Below are 22,507 nucleotides of genomic sequence, written 5' to 3'. Positions count from 1 at the left end.
AATACTTAAGACAAAGACCAGGTTATTAAGATATATCTCTTGGTTTCCAGCATTTATACTTCCTTTTTGAAACAACCTGGGTCACAGGATTGATTACTGTGTAGATTCACTTTAATAAATAAGGATAGGAGAGAATATTTGAAACATCAGGGACATTCAGATAAAGGACTTAAGATATTTGTCTTAATTCCCTTTCTTACGAAGTTAGGAAATGAAAGTTTAATGTTTCTATTACTAACCCTAATAGTAGGGTTAGGAAATGAAAGTTTAATGTTTCTACTAAAATCATAACTGAACTTTTCTTGACCTGACAATTCGAATAGTCTAAAACAGTGCTTCTCAAACTACAGTGTGCATAGAAATCCCCTGGAAAGCTTGTTAAAGCTTATGGATTTCTAGGTCCCACTCTCAGAAATGCTGATTCAGTCTGGCACTTAGAATATAAATTTTTAACAGGTTCCACGTGATGCTGATACTGCTCATCTGTGAGCCTCTCTTTGAGTAGCTCAGCTCCAAAAAATGACTTTGGCCATTGTTCCTAAATCCCAAGTCCTGTCCTGGGAATATACTGAATGCTAGGAAGACTCTGGAACTCTTTCAGGACCATGACTAGGGAAATAACGCACATCTTAGACCAAATGCTCCCTGGAAGTACTCGGTTCCAGCTCAGCTCAGAACTGGCACTGTAAATGCTTACTGGCAGAAGGTCCACACTATACTGTTGGCTTCTTAACGGTCATGGGGATGTTTATGTCACCTTTGCGTCCTAGCATCTGGCAAACACCTAGCTAGGAATAAACCACCAGGAATTCTCTGTAAAATAAATGAGTGAACTAAAAGGTTAGATCATTTCCATTGAAATATGTATATATTTTAAAGCAGCATCCCCTGTATCTTCTTTCAGAAATTATCTTATCAAGTTACCTCATAGTAGAGAAAAATAAGACAATGTAATTTTGTTCATAAGTTTATCTTAGAACCAAATTTTAAACATATGTTTCTGTGTTTAATTGTGTCCCATGAGTACTGAAAGGTAAATGTCACCAACATCGCCTGAGCTGGCTCTGTTCTGCTCCCCTGCCTATCACACGAGGGGAAGGGACCTTGGGAAGAGAAGAGGGCAGAATCAAGCCCCCAATTTTTTAGAACCACAAAAGGTAGAAATGTACTAAACAAAATTAAACATTTTCCCCTAAAACAAAGCCCCAGAAAATACATAACAAAATTGTGTAGATACCAAATTTCTATAAACAAAAGACTCTGAAGTTTTTCTTCTCTCCAGGAACAGGCTTTACTTTTGTTCTTCATTTTTCCCCCTCTTTATCCCCACTCCAACATTTCTAGGACTTCAGAAGTCCTTATCTACAGAGCCAAAAGAAACTTATGCTTTCTCTCTCCTCTCTTAGCATTTGAATTTGCAAAGGGAAAGCCTCAATCAGAACCACCAGGAGGCCACCTTCCCCCCAGACTACACCCTTTCACTCTTGTGAGAAACATCAGAAGATTTGTGATACTGATTCTATACATATACACATATGCAGGGCAGAGACAAAAGGGAAGAACATAACGCATTTGGGGTGCTTCAAGTTGTTCAGTATGAATGGGGTGTGGAGTGGAGATGTCCCTGAATGAGGATAACAGGGTAGTCAGGGGCTGAACCAAGTATGCCTGGAAGTCCAACTGAAGAGTTTGCATTGATTACTTGGGAGATGGTGAAAAGCATCTGTTCTCCCCAGTCCTGGGTGCCTACCACCTATAGGCTGCACTAAAGCCAAACAGCATTGGAGTCCATGGGACTACAGTGGTTCATAGACCCACAGAGAGATGATTTTAAATCAAGTTCCTTGGAGTTTGGGTGGAAGGATAAGATTGTTCATCCTGTTAGTGAAAAACAAATGGTTTCTTTCTTTCTTTCTTTTTTTTTATAAAAGCAGAGTTTCTAAGCTTTTCCATCTTTGGCATAAAATTGAAGAGTAAGGCTGTTCATGGGCATCAGTTTGTTTTATTTTATACCAAACAACTTGATTAAAAAAATCCATCAACTGATGCACCATCACTCAGTAATTATTTTTCAGAAACAATTCCCATAATTCACAAAAATTAATGCATCAATTTTGGGGTCATATTTAGGTTTAAAAATAGAAGTTGAGGCGCCTGGGTGGCTCAGTGGATTAAGCCGCTGCCTTCGGCTCAGGTCACGATCTCAGGGTCCTGGGATCGAGCCCCGCATCGGGCTCTCTGCTCCGCGGGGAGCCTGCTTCCTCCTCTCTCTCTGCCTGCCTCTCTGCCTGCTTGTGATCTCTCTCTCTGTCAAATGAATAAATAAAATCTTTAAAAAAAAAAAAAATAGAAGTTGAGAGTCTAGGGAAGTGATAGTTGGACAACCTTTGACTAGAAGAAAATGACCTCCATGCTTAGTGCTTTTCTACAACAAGAATTCATTAATTATTCACAAGTTATACAAATGAGATAATTTGGTCAGAAAAAAAGTGATGAATGAATGTTTTTTTCTATTCAGAACATCCAACACAAAGCTGAGATGGTACATTCTCTCACCATTTCTTTAATAAGTCACTTATTCATATATTTCAAGAATGAGATCATTTGGCCAGAAAAAAAAAATACGATGGTGAAGAATAAATAACAATTGTATTGAATGATCATTTGTGTATGCATGTGTTTTTCCTAGAATCAGGAGACAGGAAGGAAGTGGTACTCACTATGATGGGGGTAGACCATGTGAAAAATTAATGACTTAAAGTGGAAATGACAGAATTGCAGAGTTGTTTTGGCGAGAGGGAAGGAAGCAGTGGCGCATTAAAAAAAAAAAAAGCAGGTTTGCAAGAACTGCATTTCTGTCAAAGCTTATAAATGCAGCGTCAGAATAAGAGACACATTCCAGAGGCGGGAATCTGAGAGTGGGGCTGAGCAGAAAGGAAGAGACAGGGTACTGGAAGGCCCGGATGGGAGAGAAACAAGAGCACAAGTACAGAATTGACAAGGCTGAGGCAATGGCAGAGCACAGGCACCTGGATCCAAAGTCAGAAGGGGAGGAAGAGAAAGTTAAGCTCTTCACTCTCGCGGCTGTTTTAAGTTATTGAAGTAAGAAAAAAAATTATTTGGGTCTGGTCTGTCTGTTCCTTTGTTATCTTTATTTATCAGATTTTGAATATATAATATAAATAATTTCAGTATAGTTATTTCCACCCACAATTGTTTTTCCAAGCCCTTATGCCAATAGCCGCTGGTGCACCCAGTAATCAGTGAGTTCACCTGTGGGGTTCGCTAGGCCAAAACGTTGGCTGCGCATTTCAAAGGGGACGGACTTCCAAGCTAGGTGGAGAACCATGGACACGGTCCACAATCCTCACAGCCAACTGAAAGGGGGATGATAAACTGATTCAGGTGGAGGAGACCTCTCCGGACCTGAAGAAACTGACTGCTGCAGCATGCAGGACACATTCTGCTACTCTTGTTAGGAATGTTTTAGGAGATACAAATTCCACTTTTGTTCACCGATTCATACTAGGAAGTTGTCACAAAGTTGTAAGAACCTCTCTGTGAGGTAGGAAGCATCTCATATCAACATCCTTTCACAAAAATCTCTCAGATAAATGTAACAGATTAAGCTGTGCACTTGAAATACACACCTCTTGAGTGATTTTTCTGGTTTGCCTGATATATTTAGCTGACCAGCAGGAGGGAATATAGAAGAAAGGATAGCAGCTTAATTTAGAAATGCAGTTATAGGAATAGAGGAATGACCCCAAGACTAGGGGCTGCACACCTGACTTCTAATATTTCCTATGATATAAAATAACCTGGTGACGTAGTCAAGCTACCTCCCTACTCTGAAACTCATTTAACTTATTTTGATGGAATGAGACCAGTATAATTAAATTTCTTAGCAGCAGCACCCTTTCATTGAACAAAGCCTGTCTGTACACCTAGCCCCTCATTTCTTCTCTAAGGGGCGGTGCCTCAACTTAGACAGTGTCACCCTCCCCTCCCCAATTCACAATGTCCAGAACCGGCCGCAGAACACAGTCTGAAAGCCACAGGATTCGATTATCTAAAGTTCCTAACAGCTCTGATGTCTTTCGTTCTCCTAGGGATCAGATGAACCTACTTAAAACACCACCAGAAAACCAAAACAAAACCAGAAACAAGCCAGTAAAAGCACAACAAATCTTCCACAGCGAAAGGGTGAATGGTTTCTTTTCAAGTTGTATTCCAAACAGCCGAGTCTTCTTTTAAATATTACCATCTCTGGCCGTTATTTTCATGTATCACATCATTTTTACACTCAGCATGTCAGCTCATGTCATTTCAATTTTGCATTTATTGTCTCACTGACTAAACATGCTGCCAGCGCTTTTCCCCATTAGATTCAAAAGAATTAAAAAAAAGGGCTATTTGAAAATAACTTAACATCGGTATTTTTCCAACTTGAAATTTTTTTTTTTATCTCATGTCACATGTAATGAACATAGGCTGTACATCAATACTTTAAAATAAAGATATGTGGTGCATGCGTATTTGTTGAACTTGAGGTGGTAATTCATGGTCTCTCTCTTGGTGATTATAGTTTTCAATCGACCCCTGTGATTTTTCATGATTGTTTAGAAAACTGGGGAAGATGGACTGGTCGAGGAAAGCTGGTACTTGCTATTCAGCTATGCTGGTACTCACTGAGATGCAAGGAAAGAGGGCAAGAAAAGGTGGTAAAAGTCCTGAATAGGAGGAAATATCAGGTTCAGAGAGGCTGGTTAATTTTCCCAAGGTAATAACACTATCATGTGACCATACCAGTTTATTCGATTTAATTCAGATTCCTATCTGTGAAAGACTTGCTTTTACCACCGTTTAAGGACACTGTTATATCTAATGTCCAAAGCTTGCAGTGGTCGAGGAGCCAGCACTGCTGAAAACACACTAGACTCAATTACCACAATGGCATCTTCCAGAAGGCATGCAGAATACTAGCAACGCAGCAGGAAAAAGCAAAGTGAACATGTGGTGCAACAAGCAGCCGGACATTCGGGAAGCAGGAGGTGCCGGTGGGGAGAACGTGAGACCAGGCAGCGGTGACCCGGACAAGGCTCTCCAGAGGGGCATCCCCATTTGAACCTCATGACAGATATCTGAGCCAGATGGTGTCATTCCATTTTCTAGATGAAGAAACGGCAACTCAGAGAACTGAAATTGCTCACGCTAGTGTCTTCTGCTTCGTAAGTGGCAAAGCGGAGACTACAAAGTAGTGTGACGCCTCCTACTTCAGGTCTCTCTTGCTTGTCTCTGGGTCGCTCTGTAAGTAGAGACTGTCTAGACCTTCTGCTGTTCTATCTTCACATCTCTGTAATGCGTCAGAAGCCTCTGAAATGAAGCTATTAGGTCTACCCTTTTTGCTTTTCAGAGATCAGAAGTGAGGCTTGGAATTGGTACTACTGAATTGAAATGCATGAAGTTAAACAAACACAAATAAACTCACCATTGTGAGTTTACAAGGAAAAGATAAAGATATTTCCCATTATCATGCTTCCCCCACTCCTGCCAAATTACCAGTAACTCAGAACTATTTTTCTATTTCTTGAAAAAATAAGGAAATATTTAGCAACAAAACACAGGGTGATCATGCCTATATTCCAGTAATTTTTCTATTTAACCTAGTGGAAAAACTTGTCCCCTTCCTTGTGCAATATTGATGATGATAAATGGCTTTGCAGCCGAGATAGCACTGATTGGACCACAGCAGCGAATCTTTGTTTACTACAACACTGATTTCAGATACAAAGCACATTTGAATAGCTTCTCTCATTACAAATAAATATGTCTTATTTTCATCGAATCATTCCTCATCTATCACTCTTGCCTAGGGAACATGCTAATGACCCTATGTCTGCTCTGAGAGGAGCGAGGACAACCACAACTGCTTCGTCCTTTCAGTGCTCAGAGTATCCTGCTTCAGAATCTCCAGGCTGACAGGATGGTCTGTTTTCTGCAAATCTAAGGAGTTTCTGTTCTTGATGACTAATACAGTCACCAAGAAGGTACTCCAGGAGAGTTTTACACATGACACCAAGAGATAGGGTCTCATGCCTTATAAATATTCTCGAGGTAAAAAGGATCTGAATTATATTTAAATTTAAGTCACCATATTGATATGGCAAAGAACGCACTGGCCAGATGGTGCTGAGTATAAAGCAATGACATATAACATCCCCATCCCTTTACTATTTATGAGTCCAAGACTCATGTCTGCTGCTTAGATGGTGATATGACCACACTATCTGTTAATACCAGAGGGAAGTCAGGTATCCTTCCCCCCAACTCATCGTTTTTCTCATTCTTCCATTTTTATTTCATGATGGCCTGTACCTTCCTCTTGAGGATTCATTCGGACAATGGCTACTGGGATGGAATCGCAATCCCATTCAAATGCTTCTGGTTATTGAAAACACAAGGAGGGGGCTATACTTTGCTTCTTCTTTTTCTTTCAAGAAAAATCACAGAAATTCTAGTTTCCATTGCCTTCTGCTCGGGTTTCTATAAATTTAAAAGGACACTCTCAGACAGGTTTTGGGTTAAGAAAGGTATGTGTTGTTTCTCTCCATGGTGCTTTTCATGCCTCCTCCCCGAGGAAGCTTTGTAGGGAAGGGAAGAGGGACTGGATGTTAACAACCTTTTAGCTCTAATTCTGTATATATTTACTTTGAAGACATTCCTCTTCTAACAGAGCCATGGGGCCAAGAGGGAAGTAAATAGTTAAGGAGTGTTTATGGAAAAGGTTATCCCTGTGGAGATTCAATAAATAAGTATCAGTCAATGATGATACTTCCAGTATATAGTTATTTTATATATTTAGAACACCGGAGCAAAACTGCTTAAGACTCACCTATGGGATGACCAGTAATGGGCAACTGGGGGGAGCTATGTGTAGTTATAGAAAGAGCATTGGACCGAACGTCAGGAGGGGAGGTTGACTTCCAGGGTTCTTTCTGTACCTAACCAGGACTCAGGGTAACTCGATTCACCTTTCTAGATCTCAATAGTGCTCTCTGCTAAATTGGGGTTGTGGGGTAGTAGGGACTGAATGTTTGTCTCCCTTCCCCACAAATTCATATATTGAAGCCTCCACCCCCAACATGACTGTATTTGGAGATAGGGCCTGCGAGAAGATGGTAAAGGTTAAGTGAGTCAGTAAGGGTAGAGCCCTGATAAGAGGAAGAGACGCCAGAGCTCTTTCTCCTTGCCATATGAGAACACAGAGAGAAGATGGCTATCTATAAACCTAGAAGAGATCTTTCTTCAGAAACTGGCCATACCAGCACCTTGATCTTGGACTTCCCAGCCTCCAGAACTATGAGAAATGTCGGTTGTTTAAGCCATCCAGTCTATGATGGTTCATATGGTGGGTGAAACAGACTAATACAATGGTTATGACTTGCTAATTAAAAATGGCACATTGATTTACAGTTTATAAAGCACTTTTACAGATTTTATCTTCTCAGAGAAACTCTGGGAAATGGCAGGAGCAGAATATTATTTTACAAAAAGAAAACACCTCAGACCAATTCAAGATCAGTAGAGTAGATCAGTGGAGTAGAATTTAGTCAAACTACAAATCTGGTCTTAAAAGGCACCTCTGGGTATAAATGGCTATGGTTCTTGTTTTCAGCTTCATTTTGTGGTACATCTATGAATTCTAGTTTTTAGATTTCCAGGTAATTCTTAATTGAAGAATATAGAATTTATCACAAGTCATGTATATTTTTTTTCCCTTCAGAACTATAATATTTTTTTCCTTTGACCAGTGGTTCTCAAAGTATGGTCTGGGACCAGCAGTGGGAGCTAAGGACTTAGAAATGCAAATTCTTGTGCCCTACACCTGACCTACAGAATCAGAAATTCTGGGGGTGGCCCCCTTCCTGCCCCAAAGCCCATGTTCTAACAAGCCCTCCAGGGGATCCTGAGGCTGCTAGAATTTGAGAACCAATGCTCTGATCTCTGTACACTTGTTCCCCTTGTAACTGGCTGACATTTGACACTTCCTCACCTTAATGCACTGAAGGATATGCAGCTGCAACTCTGAGTTCTATAACCAACTGGATTCATGACATACTCTGAAAACCACTTTTGAAATGTTTGAACCTGTGAGTGTATCATTCACATAATTATGACAGTCCATAATTTTGCATTACCCTTTGTTACATACATCCTTGAAGTTAACTTGGAATTTGAAAACATTTTAGAAGAAAGGTCATCTTGGTCCAGTGTATCATAAACCTTGAACCAAGCTGACTCTATTCTAATTAAAAATAGTAATTTAAAATAGAATGAATTTATTATTATTATTATTTTTTAAAGAGTTTATTTATTTGACAGAGAGAGATCACAAGTAGGCAGAGAGGCAGGCAGAGAGAGAGAGAGAGAGAGGGAAGTAGGCTCCCCGCTGAGCAGAGAGCCCGATGCAGGACTCGATCCCAGGACCCTGAGATCATGACCTGAGCAGAAGGCAGAGGCTTAACCCACTGAGCAACCCAGGCACCCTGAATTTATTATTTTAAGTAGAAAATATTTTTAAACCCTTACTCAAGGCCCTTGACCATTTACTTGCCCACTTCCATCCCTAAAATCTCAGTAAGCTTCGAAAGGAAATGAATTTGTACATAAAATCTATTCCTAAACAAGACCCACCCCCCATCCAATAAGGAAAGAACATTTTAATGAATAATAAAAATGATCTGAAATATACTTAAAATTTCTCTTTTAATATTTATTCTGGAAAGCCTAACACATCATTTATTAATTATGTATATTTGCTTTAATTATATATAATAATTGTATAATTATATAACATATATAAATAATGAAATATATATATTTATGTAAAAATGGGGCTTAGAGGCATTAAAATTTTAATCTAATGTTTCCTTTGATAGCTTTCTTATGCTTGAAGTTTGAAAACTCTAGGGATTTCTGGTGGAAAATATGGATTCCAATGCCAATGTCATACACCTATATTTAAATTACTCCATGTGTGTGTGTATGTATTATTATACATGACACCAGTAATTTTAGGATGTTAGCATGAATCTATGAAATCTCTAGAACATTTTCATACAAATTGCAAATAAATTTTGTCAATAACATTTGACAAAGAGAGAAGCACAGTACTGCCTTTTAAGATAAAACCTTACACATTTCCAAAATCACTTTTTCTCATGTAGAAATAACATAGAAATCACCTTTTACCCCATTGAATGGAGCAGCAGGGAGAACAAAATCCACATACTCTATGCTGCTTCTGTTATTAATTTGCTTATGTAAGGAAAATTCTTAACTTTCTGTGGAAATCCACATCTTGCAAATCATGCGATGGATGAAATGGCATATAGCTTGCACAGCACTGTAATGCAGCAGTTTCTGGATGACCGACTTAATGAGATTAGTAGACTCCTGCCCAGTGCAGCGCTCCAACTATTTTATCTTTTTTAGATTTTCTTTTGGCAGCACTTACTGAAAAAGCTATTTGCAATTATATGAAGATTGACTAACAAACATCTACCATGGAAAGAATAAACTGAACATAAAGATTCCTCCCCAAATATATAATATCTATGAAATGAGGCAATAGTAAATGAATGAGTTTTACACACATAAACACATACACACTTTTAATGGCACTCTCTGAAGCATAGAAAGGATTTTTTGTACTATTATCAAGACTAGTTAGAGTGTTATCCTAAATATTTTACTTTGAGGTATCAACACTGTCATTGTTTCAACCTAGGATTTGCTCACAACATCACCAGCAAGTAAAGCTTCCCCCAAAGGAAGGACTAGTCTTACTGCCAACAGCATACATGAAAGCCAACTCATATTCATAATGACTTGTCTTTTAAAACGTGTTTTGACATGAATGACTCAGCAAAGCTGGGTCACTGCCAACTGGTGCCAACTGGTGCCAACTGGTGCCGTGGCATTGGGGGAAACATGATTAACTACAGAGGCAAACGATGACTGGGCAAGTCAAAGCCTCCCTCCTTTGATCCAGGTAAGAAAAGCATTATTTTCTGCAACAGAAGGAAAGCTGGTTCTCTAAACAGTTAATAAAATGTGTTTGGGGACAACAACATAAATGTTGTGAAAGCTACCATGAGAAAATAGAACAATGACTCCCTTGGGCTTTCCACTACCAAAGATCTCAGTGTATACTTTTATGGTATTCTGTAACCCCAAATTTAGTTATAACAAACAAAAAAGGTTTAGAAAAAAACGAAACAAAACAAGCAACCTTTGAGGGTAGGATGATACTAAGAAAGTACAAAAAAGAGTAAATGTTTGACTTCTACATGATTAAGGAAGAAATAAAAAGTAACTTACTTTTCATTTTAATAGAGAAATGGATAGGTATGTGTGTTCTCATAATATACTCAATTGTATTTTACTAGTTCATTCACTGGGTGGCTCCCGTCCTTCAGTGAGAATGCCAGTCTAGAGATAGGATCGTGTGCTCTAAGTAATTAATCTGGCCTAGTTAAAATGATAGCTAAAAGCCCAGCAGAGTGCTCCAGCTCCAGCTCCTTTGATCTTATTAACTAAACTGACAACTGGCACTAAGTAGAAATACAGGGCCAAATTCCTCGCCAACCTCTGCCCCTTGCCCCCAATTCACTCAGGAGCAGGCGAGTGAAGATAAGGCAAGAAAAAAGAATTCAAAGACAATTTGAGTGGATACTATAAGATCAACCTGTTCTGTACCTCCGGAGAGATGCTTCGTTTGGTGAGTTTCCCCCAGAAGACCACTTTAGTTACCCCAGTATTTCAGTCTCCAACTCAACTTTTTCTGATCGCTCTCTTCCGATGGTTATTTTTCTTTTTTCAGAAATATACACAATGGCTCCTTTAATGCAATCATCATGATGCAAAACAAACGATTACGAGATTGTCTAAATTCCCCTTGCTTTTCTGTAACTTGCTGATGGCTTTATTTCTAACCTCTTCATCTACGCAGACTCCTTTGAATTATTTATTTCTCAGTCTCCACCTGAGCTTACATCACCCTCAGACTCGGGTACACATTAAATAGATGTGCAGTTGTCTCCTTGATAATTAACAAAGACGTTAAGGGCCAATGCCAATTCAGTGGCATTAGCTGGATACTTTCCATTACCTGATATCATTGTTTATGGTCTATTAAGCAGTTTTCATTTCACCTTATGGACCCATATAAAATCCAAGCTAGCGGGGCGCCTGGGTGGCTCAGTGGGTTAAAGCCTCTGCCTTCAGCTCAGGTCATGATCCCAGAGTCCTGGGATCGAGCCCCACATCAGGCTCTCTGCTCTGCAGGGAGCCTGCTTCCTCCTCTCTCTCTGCCTGCCTCTCTGCCTAGTTGTGATTTCTCTCTGTCAAATAAATAAAAAGTATTAAAAAAAAAAAATCCAAGCTAGCTGTTTCTCAAATTACAGGCAGTATTAAAGAACATTAAGTAGCTTTTTCTTTTTATATTTTGTAAGTAATCTCTAAATTTATTGCCGATATTCTGATAAATTGGGCAATACATATGTTTCCAGCTTCCCAGGTTTTCTTTTTTTTTTTTAGTCTTTTACCCCCCTCCCCTTAAAGCATACTCACTGTTTTACACTAATGTTAGCTTTTTCACTTTCAAAATAACGTACATTCTGATTCTTGTTTAAATTTTTTTTCTAAACAAATTATCATTGTATTGATTCATTTTCCACTGGGGAATGTAATTTTCCAAAAGTTCTGTTATCTAGTTCTGCTTTATTTTTCATCGTTCTTACATACAGAACATGCGTGTTGACAGCATGCAGAAGTCAGTGGATCAGAGGGATCATTTGGGGAGGCTTAGCTGCTCTCAAAATCTATCTTGTTATGTACACCTCTGCCAGACAGGCTAACACAGCCACAAATGCAGGGCTGAACACTCAAAGGGTTTCGACTGTCAAAGATCTACAGTGCAACAGCAGAAAATGTATGTAAGCATTCACTTACCTGCTTTTGATCAACAATTATTTCGAGGTCTTCATCACTGCTTAGTTTTCCATATCCTTTTTCTTTACTTTTCTTGTGAAAGAATAATTTTAAATGATCATTTAGTTTCTCTCCATTAATAAGGTTAACTCCTACTTAATTCTTTTTCAAGATAAAAGTCTTTACTTAACCTTATTCACTAGTCACAATTTATCATTCTTTATGTCAGTCTCTCACGGACAACAGCAAATGTTTTGTTGTTAAATTGCGGGCTTATAATTAACCATCAAGTATTTCTGCTTAGCCCCTCCCATCCAAATTATACCTTTAATGCTGTTCTGAATATTATGCTTTTTTTTTTTTCCAATTCTGTAGTTTCAAAACAGATTCTTTAATACTCTGAGATAAACAATTCCCTTAAGAGTCCCAGCCCATTTTTCTTAAAGACTGAAACTGCACTTAGTAATTACAGTATGCTTAAGACTTCAACTAGTAAATGTTTATTTTAATCCCTTTTATATTTTAAAGAATAAGACAAGCACTATGCAACTCAGATAATGAATCTTCAGATTTTCTACATTTGCTTATAAATGATGAAAACTAACACTGGAAAAACTAATTCAAATAATTTTTAAAAGATGAGTAAAATAATTTTCAAAATTAGGTAGTTTGAAAAATTGGAAGAATAAAGACCATTTAAAAAAAAAAATGCACTTCATTGGCATTTTGTCTTTTTTTTCCCGTCCTCATGACCAAACCTCAGCTACCTTCCCCATAGCAAAAACTGTAAAGTTAGGAAAGGTCATAGACCATTTTAACCATTTCACCATTGTGCTACGGGAGAAAGATTATATGTCTGAGTCTTTTTTTTTTTTTTTTTCTTTCTCCTAATGCGCTGGCTGATAGGAATACCAGAAATGACAGATTCCTTCTTCATAATTTCAGAAATCATAGTACCTCTGTAGAGGACCAGTAAGAAAAGGAAAATAAAATTCACTACAAAGTTAGCTGTAATCCAAGGTTATTAATAAAACAAAAACAAAAACAATCCTTGCTTTAGGTATTAACTACATCGAGGAGAATTAAGGGAACTAAGAAGTATTTGTTTGCATCTATTATGCCATATTAGGATCCCCAACTCATTGAGGGAAAAACTGGATCTTCTCATGAACATGATATCAATCTTCTTTACCCTGTGGGACACAATTCTTATCTGTTTTTCCCCTTCCTCCCCAATAAATATACCTCCTATTTTTGTGTTGATTTTTTTTTCTGTAATAAAGAGAATTCTGAACCTTCAAGTGTTAGGATGCATAAATAAAATCGAATTCTCATTCATATATTAATGAATTTGGCCACTTAGAACAGAACAGATGGCCACAGTATTTCTATTCTTCTTCTCCTCATTTGAGGTTCCATTTCAGGATTGATGGAAAACAAAAAGAACAGGGTTGGTTTCAATCAAGCTGACTTCCTTCCTATCACTTTGTTTTTGTATCCTCTTAGTCTACTGGTTGCCATAAGATATTGTCCAGAGACCCTCTAATGCAAAACATTCAGAAATGCCTTTCCAAATATTGATCTGTATACGTACCAAGTAGCTCATTTGCATGACCCGATTTCTGGACAAAAGGACATTAAGTAGAGATGGAATGTGGGTCCTTCCATCCATTTCACTGTCAGACATCCCAGAATTCTTTGCATCAGCGGCAGTGGTTTCATTGCCAGAACTTGCTGACCAAGGAACCACAGATCTTGTCCAGCAACAGTATTTATAATGTATGACAATAATTGAAGTATCCCTGAATCATTGTCTTGAATTTGTAAACATTGTGAAATTTTTGGCTAGCAGAAAAAACCACTGAAAGAAAAATTTCTTCCTTTCTAACTAATTTTCATCCTCATACTTCTAGGTTCCCTGAAGGCTGGTCTAGTTTAATGCTTTTGAAAACACTCCATCTATTATTAATTATATACATTTTTATATTTCATCCTTCGCATATGGACACTTCAGCCTCTTTGTCATAAAAGCTCTGTTTTCCCTTTTTAATGCCCCACCCCAGGATTTCTAAGTGATGAACAAATCACTGCTAACTGGTATAACAATGTCGGCATTCACCGAACACAATTCAAGACTGCAATTCTACCACTACCAAATTCCACTTTTCCAATTTAATTCCAACTCCTTAGCTGATTTAGGAGCCTATTTTCCTGGGAAGAGGCTAGGTCAGGGAAGCAGATTATACCCACAACTACTCTAAGAAGAAGTTGGCATTTTCCAAGAGTGGGAGGAGGCGTTTAGAGCTCTGATTTTGTATTTAAGCCCCAGTCTCCAACCAGCACACAACTCTACACAGAGTCAGAAGACTTACAGTTTTACTCTAGAGTTAAGCAATATTTTCTAGTTCACCCCATAACCCCAGGGGGATTAATCCCTCTCTAAGCCATAATGGTTATTCGCTCACTTACTGCTTATTTCTAGTGCGAGCATAATCCTCTTTCAAGCACACAGCTTCCCACTTTGACTGCTTAGATCCGCCAGCCCAGGCAGAGATCTTCAGCTCTCCTCCCTCCTCCCAGCCAGGAATCCCTGTCTTCTATCTATGCACTTTTGTCAAGCACAAAGAGCAACTCCATAGCTTCTGCGTGGTCTTTCCCATTAGCCAAAGGACAGAACTAGAAGGAGAAAGCAAGCTAACCTCTCCACTGTCCGAGCGTGAAGGAGGCAGGGCTTCTGTGGGAGGAGAAGCCAGAGGGTAGTCACTTCCTGTGCCCCTCCCACCTCCCCTGGCAGGCTGTGGAGCTGAGGATTTCAACTGAGGCAGTAAGGTCAGGCCCTCTCCACCTCAGCTTTAGCACGCTGCCAGCTGATGGTCGGTTCTGTGCACTGCTCACCTACATGCAGCTGAGAAGAGAGCATCGGTGCAGTGGAGCTAAAATGGTGAGGGCTTTGAGGTGGGAGAAGTGAGGAAGAAGACCTCACTCCTTACGAGAAGCTTTCAGCTCAGGAGAAGCGTCCAATGTCAAACCCCAAATGCACTATCTCCCATCTTCCCCACACCATTCTGAATCCCTTCTGAGTAACTGCAAGGAGATCTATTTAGTTCTTTCTTAGGGCTGATAACTTTTTTTTAAAAATACCATTGAATCAGATCTAGAGGTTTCTCAAGAATATTGACTAACTGGTAACCTTTCCTCTCTGCAGACGTTCCACTATCTTTCATTAACCCTATTTACCTCCTGCTTCTCACCCCTTCATTCTCTCCTCCACAAAAGTAGAACAGAAAGGTGGGTTTACTCATTTGAATTAAATAAACCATAAAACTTAGAAACTGTATAGGAAAACAATACATGGTCACAGATTTGGAATGTATTATACAAGAAAAATTTGCAAGTAAATAACAACAAAACAAAACAACAAAATCTGATGAGATAAGGACCTGAAAAATGAAACTCCCTATGCTCATTTTAGAATAGGAGTTTATTAAAAAGTAAGAGTTTGAACTGAAAGACATTAGTTGTATGTAGATCAAATTAAAATGATTCTTCATTCTTACTGAGAATGGAATATATGAAGGAAATTTTCAAAAGGAAAAGAAACACATTATTTAGTTAATTGCACAAATTAGCCTCAGTTGCAATTTTTGCTTAATTACAGAACAATAACGTAAATAAATACAAAGGTGAAAGATTATGTATAAAAATGCAAACCAGTGCCAGCCACTGTGGAAAATATTATGGAGATTCCTCAAAAAGTTAAAAATAGAATTCCCCTAGGATCTAGCAATTGCACTGCTAGATATTTACCCAAAGGATACAAAAACACTGATTTGAAGGGATATATACACCCTGATGTTTATAGCAGCATTATCAACAATAGCTAAATTATGGAAAGAGCCCAAATGTCCATCAGCTGATGAATGGATACAGACGATGTGGTATATATGTGTGTGGAGATATATATACATATATATATATGTATATATATATATGAATGAAATCTTGCCATTTGCAATGATGTGGATGGAGCTAGAGAGTATTTTGCAAAATAAGTCAGAGAAAGACACATACCATACAATTTCACTCATATGTGGAATTTAAGAAACAAAAAAAATGAGCATGGGGAAGAAAAAGTGAGAGAGGCAAACCAAGAAACAGACTCTTAACTATAGAGAACAAAGTGATGATTACCAGAGGGGAAGGGGATAGGGGACGGGTTAATAGGTGATGGGGATTAAAGAGTGCACGTGTGATGAGCACCAGGTGTTGTATGGAAGTGGTGAATCACTAAATTGTACACCTGAAACTAACATTATTACACTGTATGGTAACTAACTGGAATTTAAATTTTAAAAATTACATATAAATATTAAAAATATTTTACTATATTTACTTAGTGATGAATAGTAGACCTGAATTTAGTAAAAACAAATGTTACATGAAAAGTGTATAATAGAGACAAAAGAAACAAAGACCTCCCTACTCTTTCTGTGCTTGTCAGTATTCAATTCCTATCTTCTTATCTTCCCTATCGTCCATCCCTTCTTCTCCACCACCTTCTTCCCACAGCCTGCAAAACTGCTCAGTTTGCCTTGTTCTAAAAGATGACTTCCTCACATCTCCTATCCCCTAAAGACATTCGTTTAATTTCTCTTATCTCTTCACTGTCAAACTTGAAAGAGTGGTCTATGCTCCCTAGCAGACTCCTTCCTTTCTCTTCACTTTTAAGGCAATTACAATCAGTTTGCAATTTCCTGTAATTGTATTCACAGTCGCCAATGGACTTCTAATTATCAGATTCTCTAGCAGTTTTAGAGGTAATAGCATGAATTAGCCCCCAAAGCAATTTGTGATTGACCACAGGTGTCAAGATGAATGTAAATATTACATCTTTCAGTGGTCAAGTTTGTATTATTTTAAAAAGCCTCTCTGCTGTTATTTACACTATTACAGCTATTAAATGGTGCTGCCACCAACTGAATAGGGTCTCAATGAGAAGGAGGAGGATTGGGAGAAAAGATAATGTGCTGAAAAGATATGTGCGGAGTTTGTGATGTTTTTGGAACGTTCATCCGAGTGGAAAGATCCAGCTGGTCTTAAGGGTCTAAATCTCAGAAGAGAGGTAAGGGCAGGACATAAAGATTTCCGGGGATAACTGAAATTGCAGGAGCAGGTGAGCTCATTAAAAAAGAAAACAAAAGAGATAAGGACTAAGTCCAGTGTCCTGGAGAATTGTTACTTTTAAAGAATGGGCCAAAGAAAAGAACCCAGTGAAGGAGGCTGAATAAGGGTGGTTTTATGTGTAAGAGGGGAACCAGGAGGACGCAGTCAAAGAAAAAAGAGCCCTCAACGGTGTCAAATGCTGATGAAAGGTTAAGTACGAAGGTACCCTGCGAACTTCCATTGTGTTGGGCATGCTGGCAGCCATCAAGGACCTTAGGAAGAGAATTCCTGGAACCAAAATTAGAGTAATTTATTGACTACCCTTATACTAAGGGAGTAAAGATACTGAGAAAGGACTTCTTTTCCCTTACAAAAGCTTGAATGAAAAGACAAAGAGGGAAAAATATATTAAGATGGCAGATCTCCTGTTAAATGTTCTCCCACAGTTTAAAAAAAGGGTGGGAGGGAAGAGACAGTGGAATGAGGAAAAATAGAGGGGAAGAATACTGGGAAAATTGTAGTCTGCCCCAACCTCCACCCCACTGGCTTGTGTAAAGGTCCTGAATACTTTTATAGGTCAAGAGGCAACTAGTGAAGAAAGTGAAACTGGAGATGCCAGAGAATGAGGGGGTAGAATTCACGAGGCAAGAAAGTGAGAACAAAAGCCTTTTGGAGAAAAACTGCATGCTTCTCTTTGAAAATTTACAATTACAGGATATTTATTTATAGAAGAAAAATCTGTAAGGATATGTACCAAATATTAAAAGTCCTTTTCTCTGGGAAATGGAATTGTGCATGATTTATGTGTTCTCTTTATACTTGGGAGTATTCTTTGAAATAAGAATGAATTTCTTTCATAATAAAAAAGAAAATAAACAAAGTGTGATTGCTTGAGAGATCCATAAAATTGCCATAGAAAAGACTCATATAAGTCTCCTTTGCAGAAAAATGAGTGGGTCAGGGCTTTATTTACCCTTTCTTTATTACATTTCTGCAGGAATAAAAACTTGTTTTAAAAAAAAATGTGGAATTCTGGGGCACCTGGGTGGCTCAGTGGGTTAAAGCCTCTGCCTTCGGCTCAGGTCATGATCCCAGGGTCCTGGGATCGAGCCCCACATCTGGCTTTCTGCTCTGCAGGGAGCCTGCTTCCTCCTCTCTCTCTGCCTGCCTCTCTGCCTAGTTGTGATTTCTCTCTGTCAAATAAATAAAATATTTTTAAAAAATGTGGAATTCACGCTACAGTTATTTCTTCTGTCCCTTGTGGCAAGTGTGGTAGTATGGTTATGTGAATGTTTTGTTTATTGCATTTAATAAGCCTCTTTCCTCTTGACTCTCCTTTATAATATTAAGCTTCTCAATTCTTTGACATCATTTGGGTCCCATGTCCCTTCTTTTTCTTCTTCTTTTTTTTTTTAAGATCCACAATGTCAGCACAGCCACAAACACTACTGCTTTGGGAGCCAAAGAAACAATGAAAAGAGAAAACAGGAAATTAGGGAGAAGGAGGTGTTTCTTCCCAAATGCCTGGAATTAGAGCTCAAGAGAGTTTCGCTCTGCTTAGGACAGAAACCTGGACAGAATTCTACATTAAAGGGATAATTTTTTGATCTTTTATTTGTCTTATATATGGAGGAAATCAACTTTCTGAAGGAAAAATATCATCATTACAGAGAATTATTTGCAGAGGTGCTTGTTAAGTCTGGCATTTTTAAATAACTATTTTTTTATTTTTTAAAAGACTTTATGGTTGTGTCCCCGGCCCCACCCCCAGAATGGTATGATAAAACATATATGGTAGAACAATGTTATGGTGAAACATACATAGAGTAAAACAAAAAAAGCCACAGGATACAATTGTTTAGCTTTGGGGCAGGTTTGGGCAAACATCACCTATGGCAATCAAACTCAGTTCTAAAGGTATATTGCTGGGTGAAAACACAAATACAAGGACAACAACTATGTTAATGCATTTTAAGCCATATTTTAAGTCATAGGCATATGTCCAAATATTTAGTAATTTTTAAATTTTAAGTCAAATCTAATTGGGAAAATAGATAGTACAATTACTACTTGGAGAATAAAATGGCAATGAGACACAATACAATTTTCACTATAGCTTCAAAGTCCCTCTTTACTGTCTTTCTGTCTTTAGCGTAGCTGTGGTCTGTAGAAACTAACCTGAAGAGTTCATAAAGCTTCTTTAAAGTATTTTCTGTTCTCCAAGTTTTCCAAAGATGGGAATTCAACATAAGTAATCATTGAGGCTACTCAGTCTTGTAGCATTATGCAATGACATTTTCTCAAGTATACAAACTCAGTATCAGGTTTATGCCTTCTTATGTATCTTCACAATATTTTATTGTTAAAAGCTTCAAACACACAGCAAAGTTAAAGGAATTTTACAGAGAGCACCTACCTGCATGCTTCCTACCTAGATTCTACCACTACCATTTTAGTATACTTGCTTTTTTTGCATCTACCTTCTGTGATACATTTTGAAAGTATAGTACATACTATCACATTGCTGTACTGTCTTTCCACCAAGGTTTCTTTAATTTAATTTAATTTTAAAACTCAGAAAGCAAAACCATTGGTTCAATAAGCTTCCAAAATAAGAACACTAAAAGTTCTGGATTTGTTGTTCCCCTACAGTGAATTTTGTTGCTTTCCTTTGAAAAGCAAATCAGTGAACTCCATTTCTAGTATGAAGTGCTAGTGATAGGTCCTATCACCAGGATTACGGAAGAGGGTTTCTGATCAAAGGGCTGGTGTTTTTGTAGTTCTGTCAAAAGCAAGTGATCAAACAATTCAACTTTTTGGACGGACAGATCCATGGTATGATAGGCAATTCCAGTTGCTATTAATCATCACGTCCTCAATTTCATATCCTTTGATCACCAATGTTTTCTGCAAACAAGTTCACTTTACTCTGGGCTACATAGAAAGTATTCACTTCTAAAAACATGTAACAAAAGTAGCAAGCCTCAACTAATTGCCTTCTCAGAAAGGTTACATATGGTTTGAGGAACAGTGCTTGGGTGGTTTATTGAGATTAAGTCGGCAGAAAACAAAAACAAAGCTTGAAATTTCAGTTATGTCAGATTCAGCAATGTTCCACATTACTTTGAGGACAATAAGTAAACTCTTCTTAAACGCCTCCCCCGAGTCTCCAAACCAAACAAAACCACATTCAAAGAAAAAACAAACAAAACATGATGTTCTTCTTCACAGGAAAATTCTGAGTTCAATTCTTTCATTTTGAAATTCTTATCTCTACAAAAATATATATTTTTTTCATTTTCTCTACACTTGGTTTTTAAAGGTATATATGTAGTAGTATGTAGTATGCAATGACTGATAAAAATTTTTTCGAGGGTGCCTGGGTGGCTCAGTTGGTTAAGCATCTGCCTTCAACTCAGGATCTCAGGGTCCTGGGATCGAGCCCATTGGGCTCCCTGCTCAGGCAGGAGTCTGCTTCTCCCTCTGCTCCTCCCCCTGCTTTCTCTTTCTCTCTCTCTGCCAAGTAAATAAATAAAATCTTTTTTTTTTATTAAGATTTTATTTATTTATTTGACAGAGAGATCACAAGCAGGCAGAGAGGCAGGCAGAGTGAGAGAAAAGGAAACAGGCTCCCTGCTGAGCAGAGAGCCTGATGTGGGGCTCCATCCCAGGACCCTGAGATCATGCCCTGAGCCAAAGGCAGAGGCTTTAACCCACTGAGCCACCCGGGGGCCCAATTAATAAAATCTTAAAAAAATTGTTTTCTGCCCACTAAAGACAATGTCTGAAGAACGATATATTTTAATTTACTAGATTTCTTGGCATTATGTAGTCTTGGTACTATTTCCAAAGCAAGGTGAAATTAGCAAGCCGTCCCAGTTGACATTTTTACCTGTTGTCACTCAAGCAGTGGGATGGGAGTGGTTGCAGGTCTAAGACAGGTAAAGAAGCTGAGAGAACTGACATTAGTTTGGATCCTAGAATGGCAAATGAATTCTACTATCACTTTAAAAAATTTACCTCTCTCCCTTCTCTCCCACAAAGAAAAAGAATAAAAGGCAAACTATATGTTCTATATCTTACCCCTTAGGAAAAAAAAGAAATAATCTAAAACTGAAACTATTACTTGATGTTCTGTTTCTGATCCCTGTTGACATGATTTCCTATTTTTATATGTGTTGGCTTTAGTGGATGGGGATGGAACTGTATGATCCTATCTCAAACACAGCTGTGCTTATCATTGGCCTCTCCAGTGGCTCCTTTTCTCTCTCACTGGTAGTCAGCACACCTGGCCCACACCTGCCATTGACTTCTTTTATAACAAGTGATCAGAGCATGATGATTTTATGTCCTTGTGAAGGAAAACAATGATCTTATTTTACTAAAAAAAAGAACCCCCAGTTGCTTCTATAAGTTTTCTGTCCCCCAACCATGTTATATCTCTATTGTCATCCATTCTCTAAGTGTGCACATTGTTTTGACACTTTGACACATGTTCAAGAAAAATTTGTTTATGAAATTTTGTTTCTAAGAACAGTCAGCCCAAAGTTTGTGTGTTGGCTATAAAATCCACACAAAAAGTTCAAAACTCTTTCCCCAGTAAACTACATCTATGTGACTGATTGACTTATAACCAGCTTTTCTGTTACGGCTCAAATGAATTTTGAGAATTTTTTTCCATGTGGATCTCCACACAGACATAAGAGACATGACAGTTTAGAATAAATCCCTTCTGTTCCCAAAAATGACATTTCCTGGAGGCACAGCCATTACCTTCACCTCAGGGCTTTTTCACAGGGCCCTGATAACTTGAGGAATCCTAAATCAACACCACAATTCTCATCATTTCTCTATCGATCTCCGTGTGGCTTCTTTAATTCATCCCTTTTTTCCAATGGCTTAAAAATTCACTGATGACAACATTACAAATACAACGTGGCAGTCCCTGGAGGGTGGGCAGGTCTGAGGTTCCTGTCTATTTTCTTCATGGATAAAAGCTTCTGGTAACTACTCACTGAGGGAGCTCTTCTAAGTCACAGGGACAAGAAAGATTTGGGGCCACAGATAGCTCTTTTATTCAATGGACATGAAAAGTAAAAAGATTAAAACAGCTGAGTCTAAAGGACATGGCTAATTGCATACCCTACTTTATGACAAATATCAAGTAACACCTTGGTTGATACAGAAAGTGTTACTACTAATTAGGGGGAAAATACAACAGTTTATAATTAGAGGCAAACGTCAAATAATTTCATTTATATAAAGCACTGTGACCAAACACATGAATTCAAATATTCTGTGAATCCTTGGCTAAAGTAAAAAGGGGTTTAATGCCTAGAAATTATAT

General features: G+C 38.2%; 1 protein-coding gene across 7 annotated transcripts in view; it reads right to left on the bottom strand.

The window, feature by feature from the left end:
• The window catches only part of PEX5L (peroxisomal biogenesis factor 5 like), a 227,116-nt gene that overhangs the window by 155,999 nt on the left and 48,610 nt on the right, over nt 1–22,507 (bottom strand). For 3 of the 7 annotated variants that reach the window (XM_046003229.1, XM_046003222.1, XM_046003224.1), the window contains exons 1-3: nt 14,467–14,690; nt 13,592–13,731; nt 12,019–12,090 (exon numbers count right to left, since the gene is read on the bottom strand). The exons of 3 other annotated variants lie outside the window; for them this stretch is intronic. In XM_046003229.1, coding sequence (XP_045859185.1) covers nt 12,019–12,090; nt 13,592–13,731; nt 14,467–14,488 — 234 coding nt within the window. In that variant the 5' untranslated portion in view covers nt 14,489–14,690. Of the gene's footprint in view, nt 1–12,018; nt 12,091–13,591; nt 13,732–14,466; nt 14,691–22,507 lie in introns of those variants that run through there. One more of the 7 variants, XM_046003223.1, reaches the window with a different exon arrangement.

The sequence above is a fragment of the Meles meles genome, chromosome 4, assembly GCF_922984935.1.
Source record: "Meles meles chromosome 4, mMelMel3.1 paternal haplotype, whole genome shotgun sequence".
NCBI lineage: Eukaryota > Metazoa > Chordata > Mammalia > Carnivora > Mustelidae > Meles > Meles meles.
The sequence above is the reverse complement of the archived record's forward strand: the minus strand, read 5'-3'. Positions and strand labels throughout refer to the sequence as shown.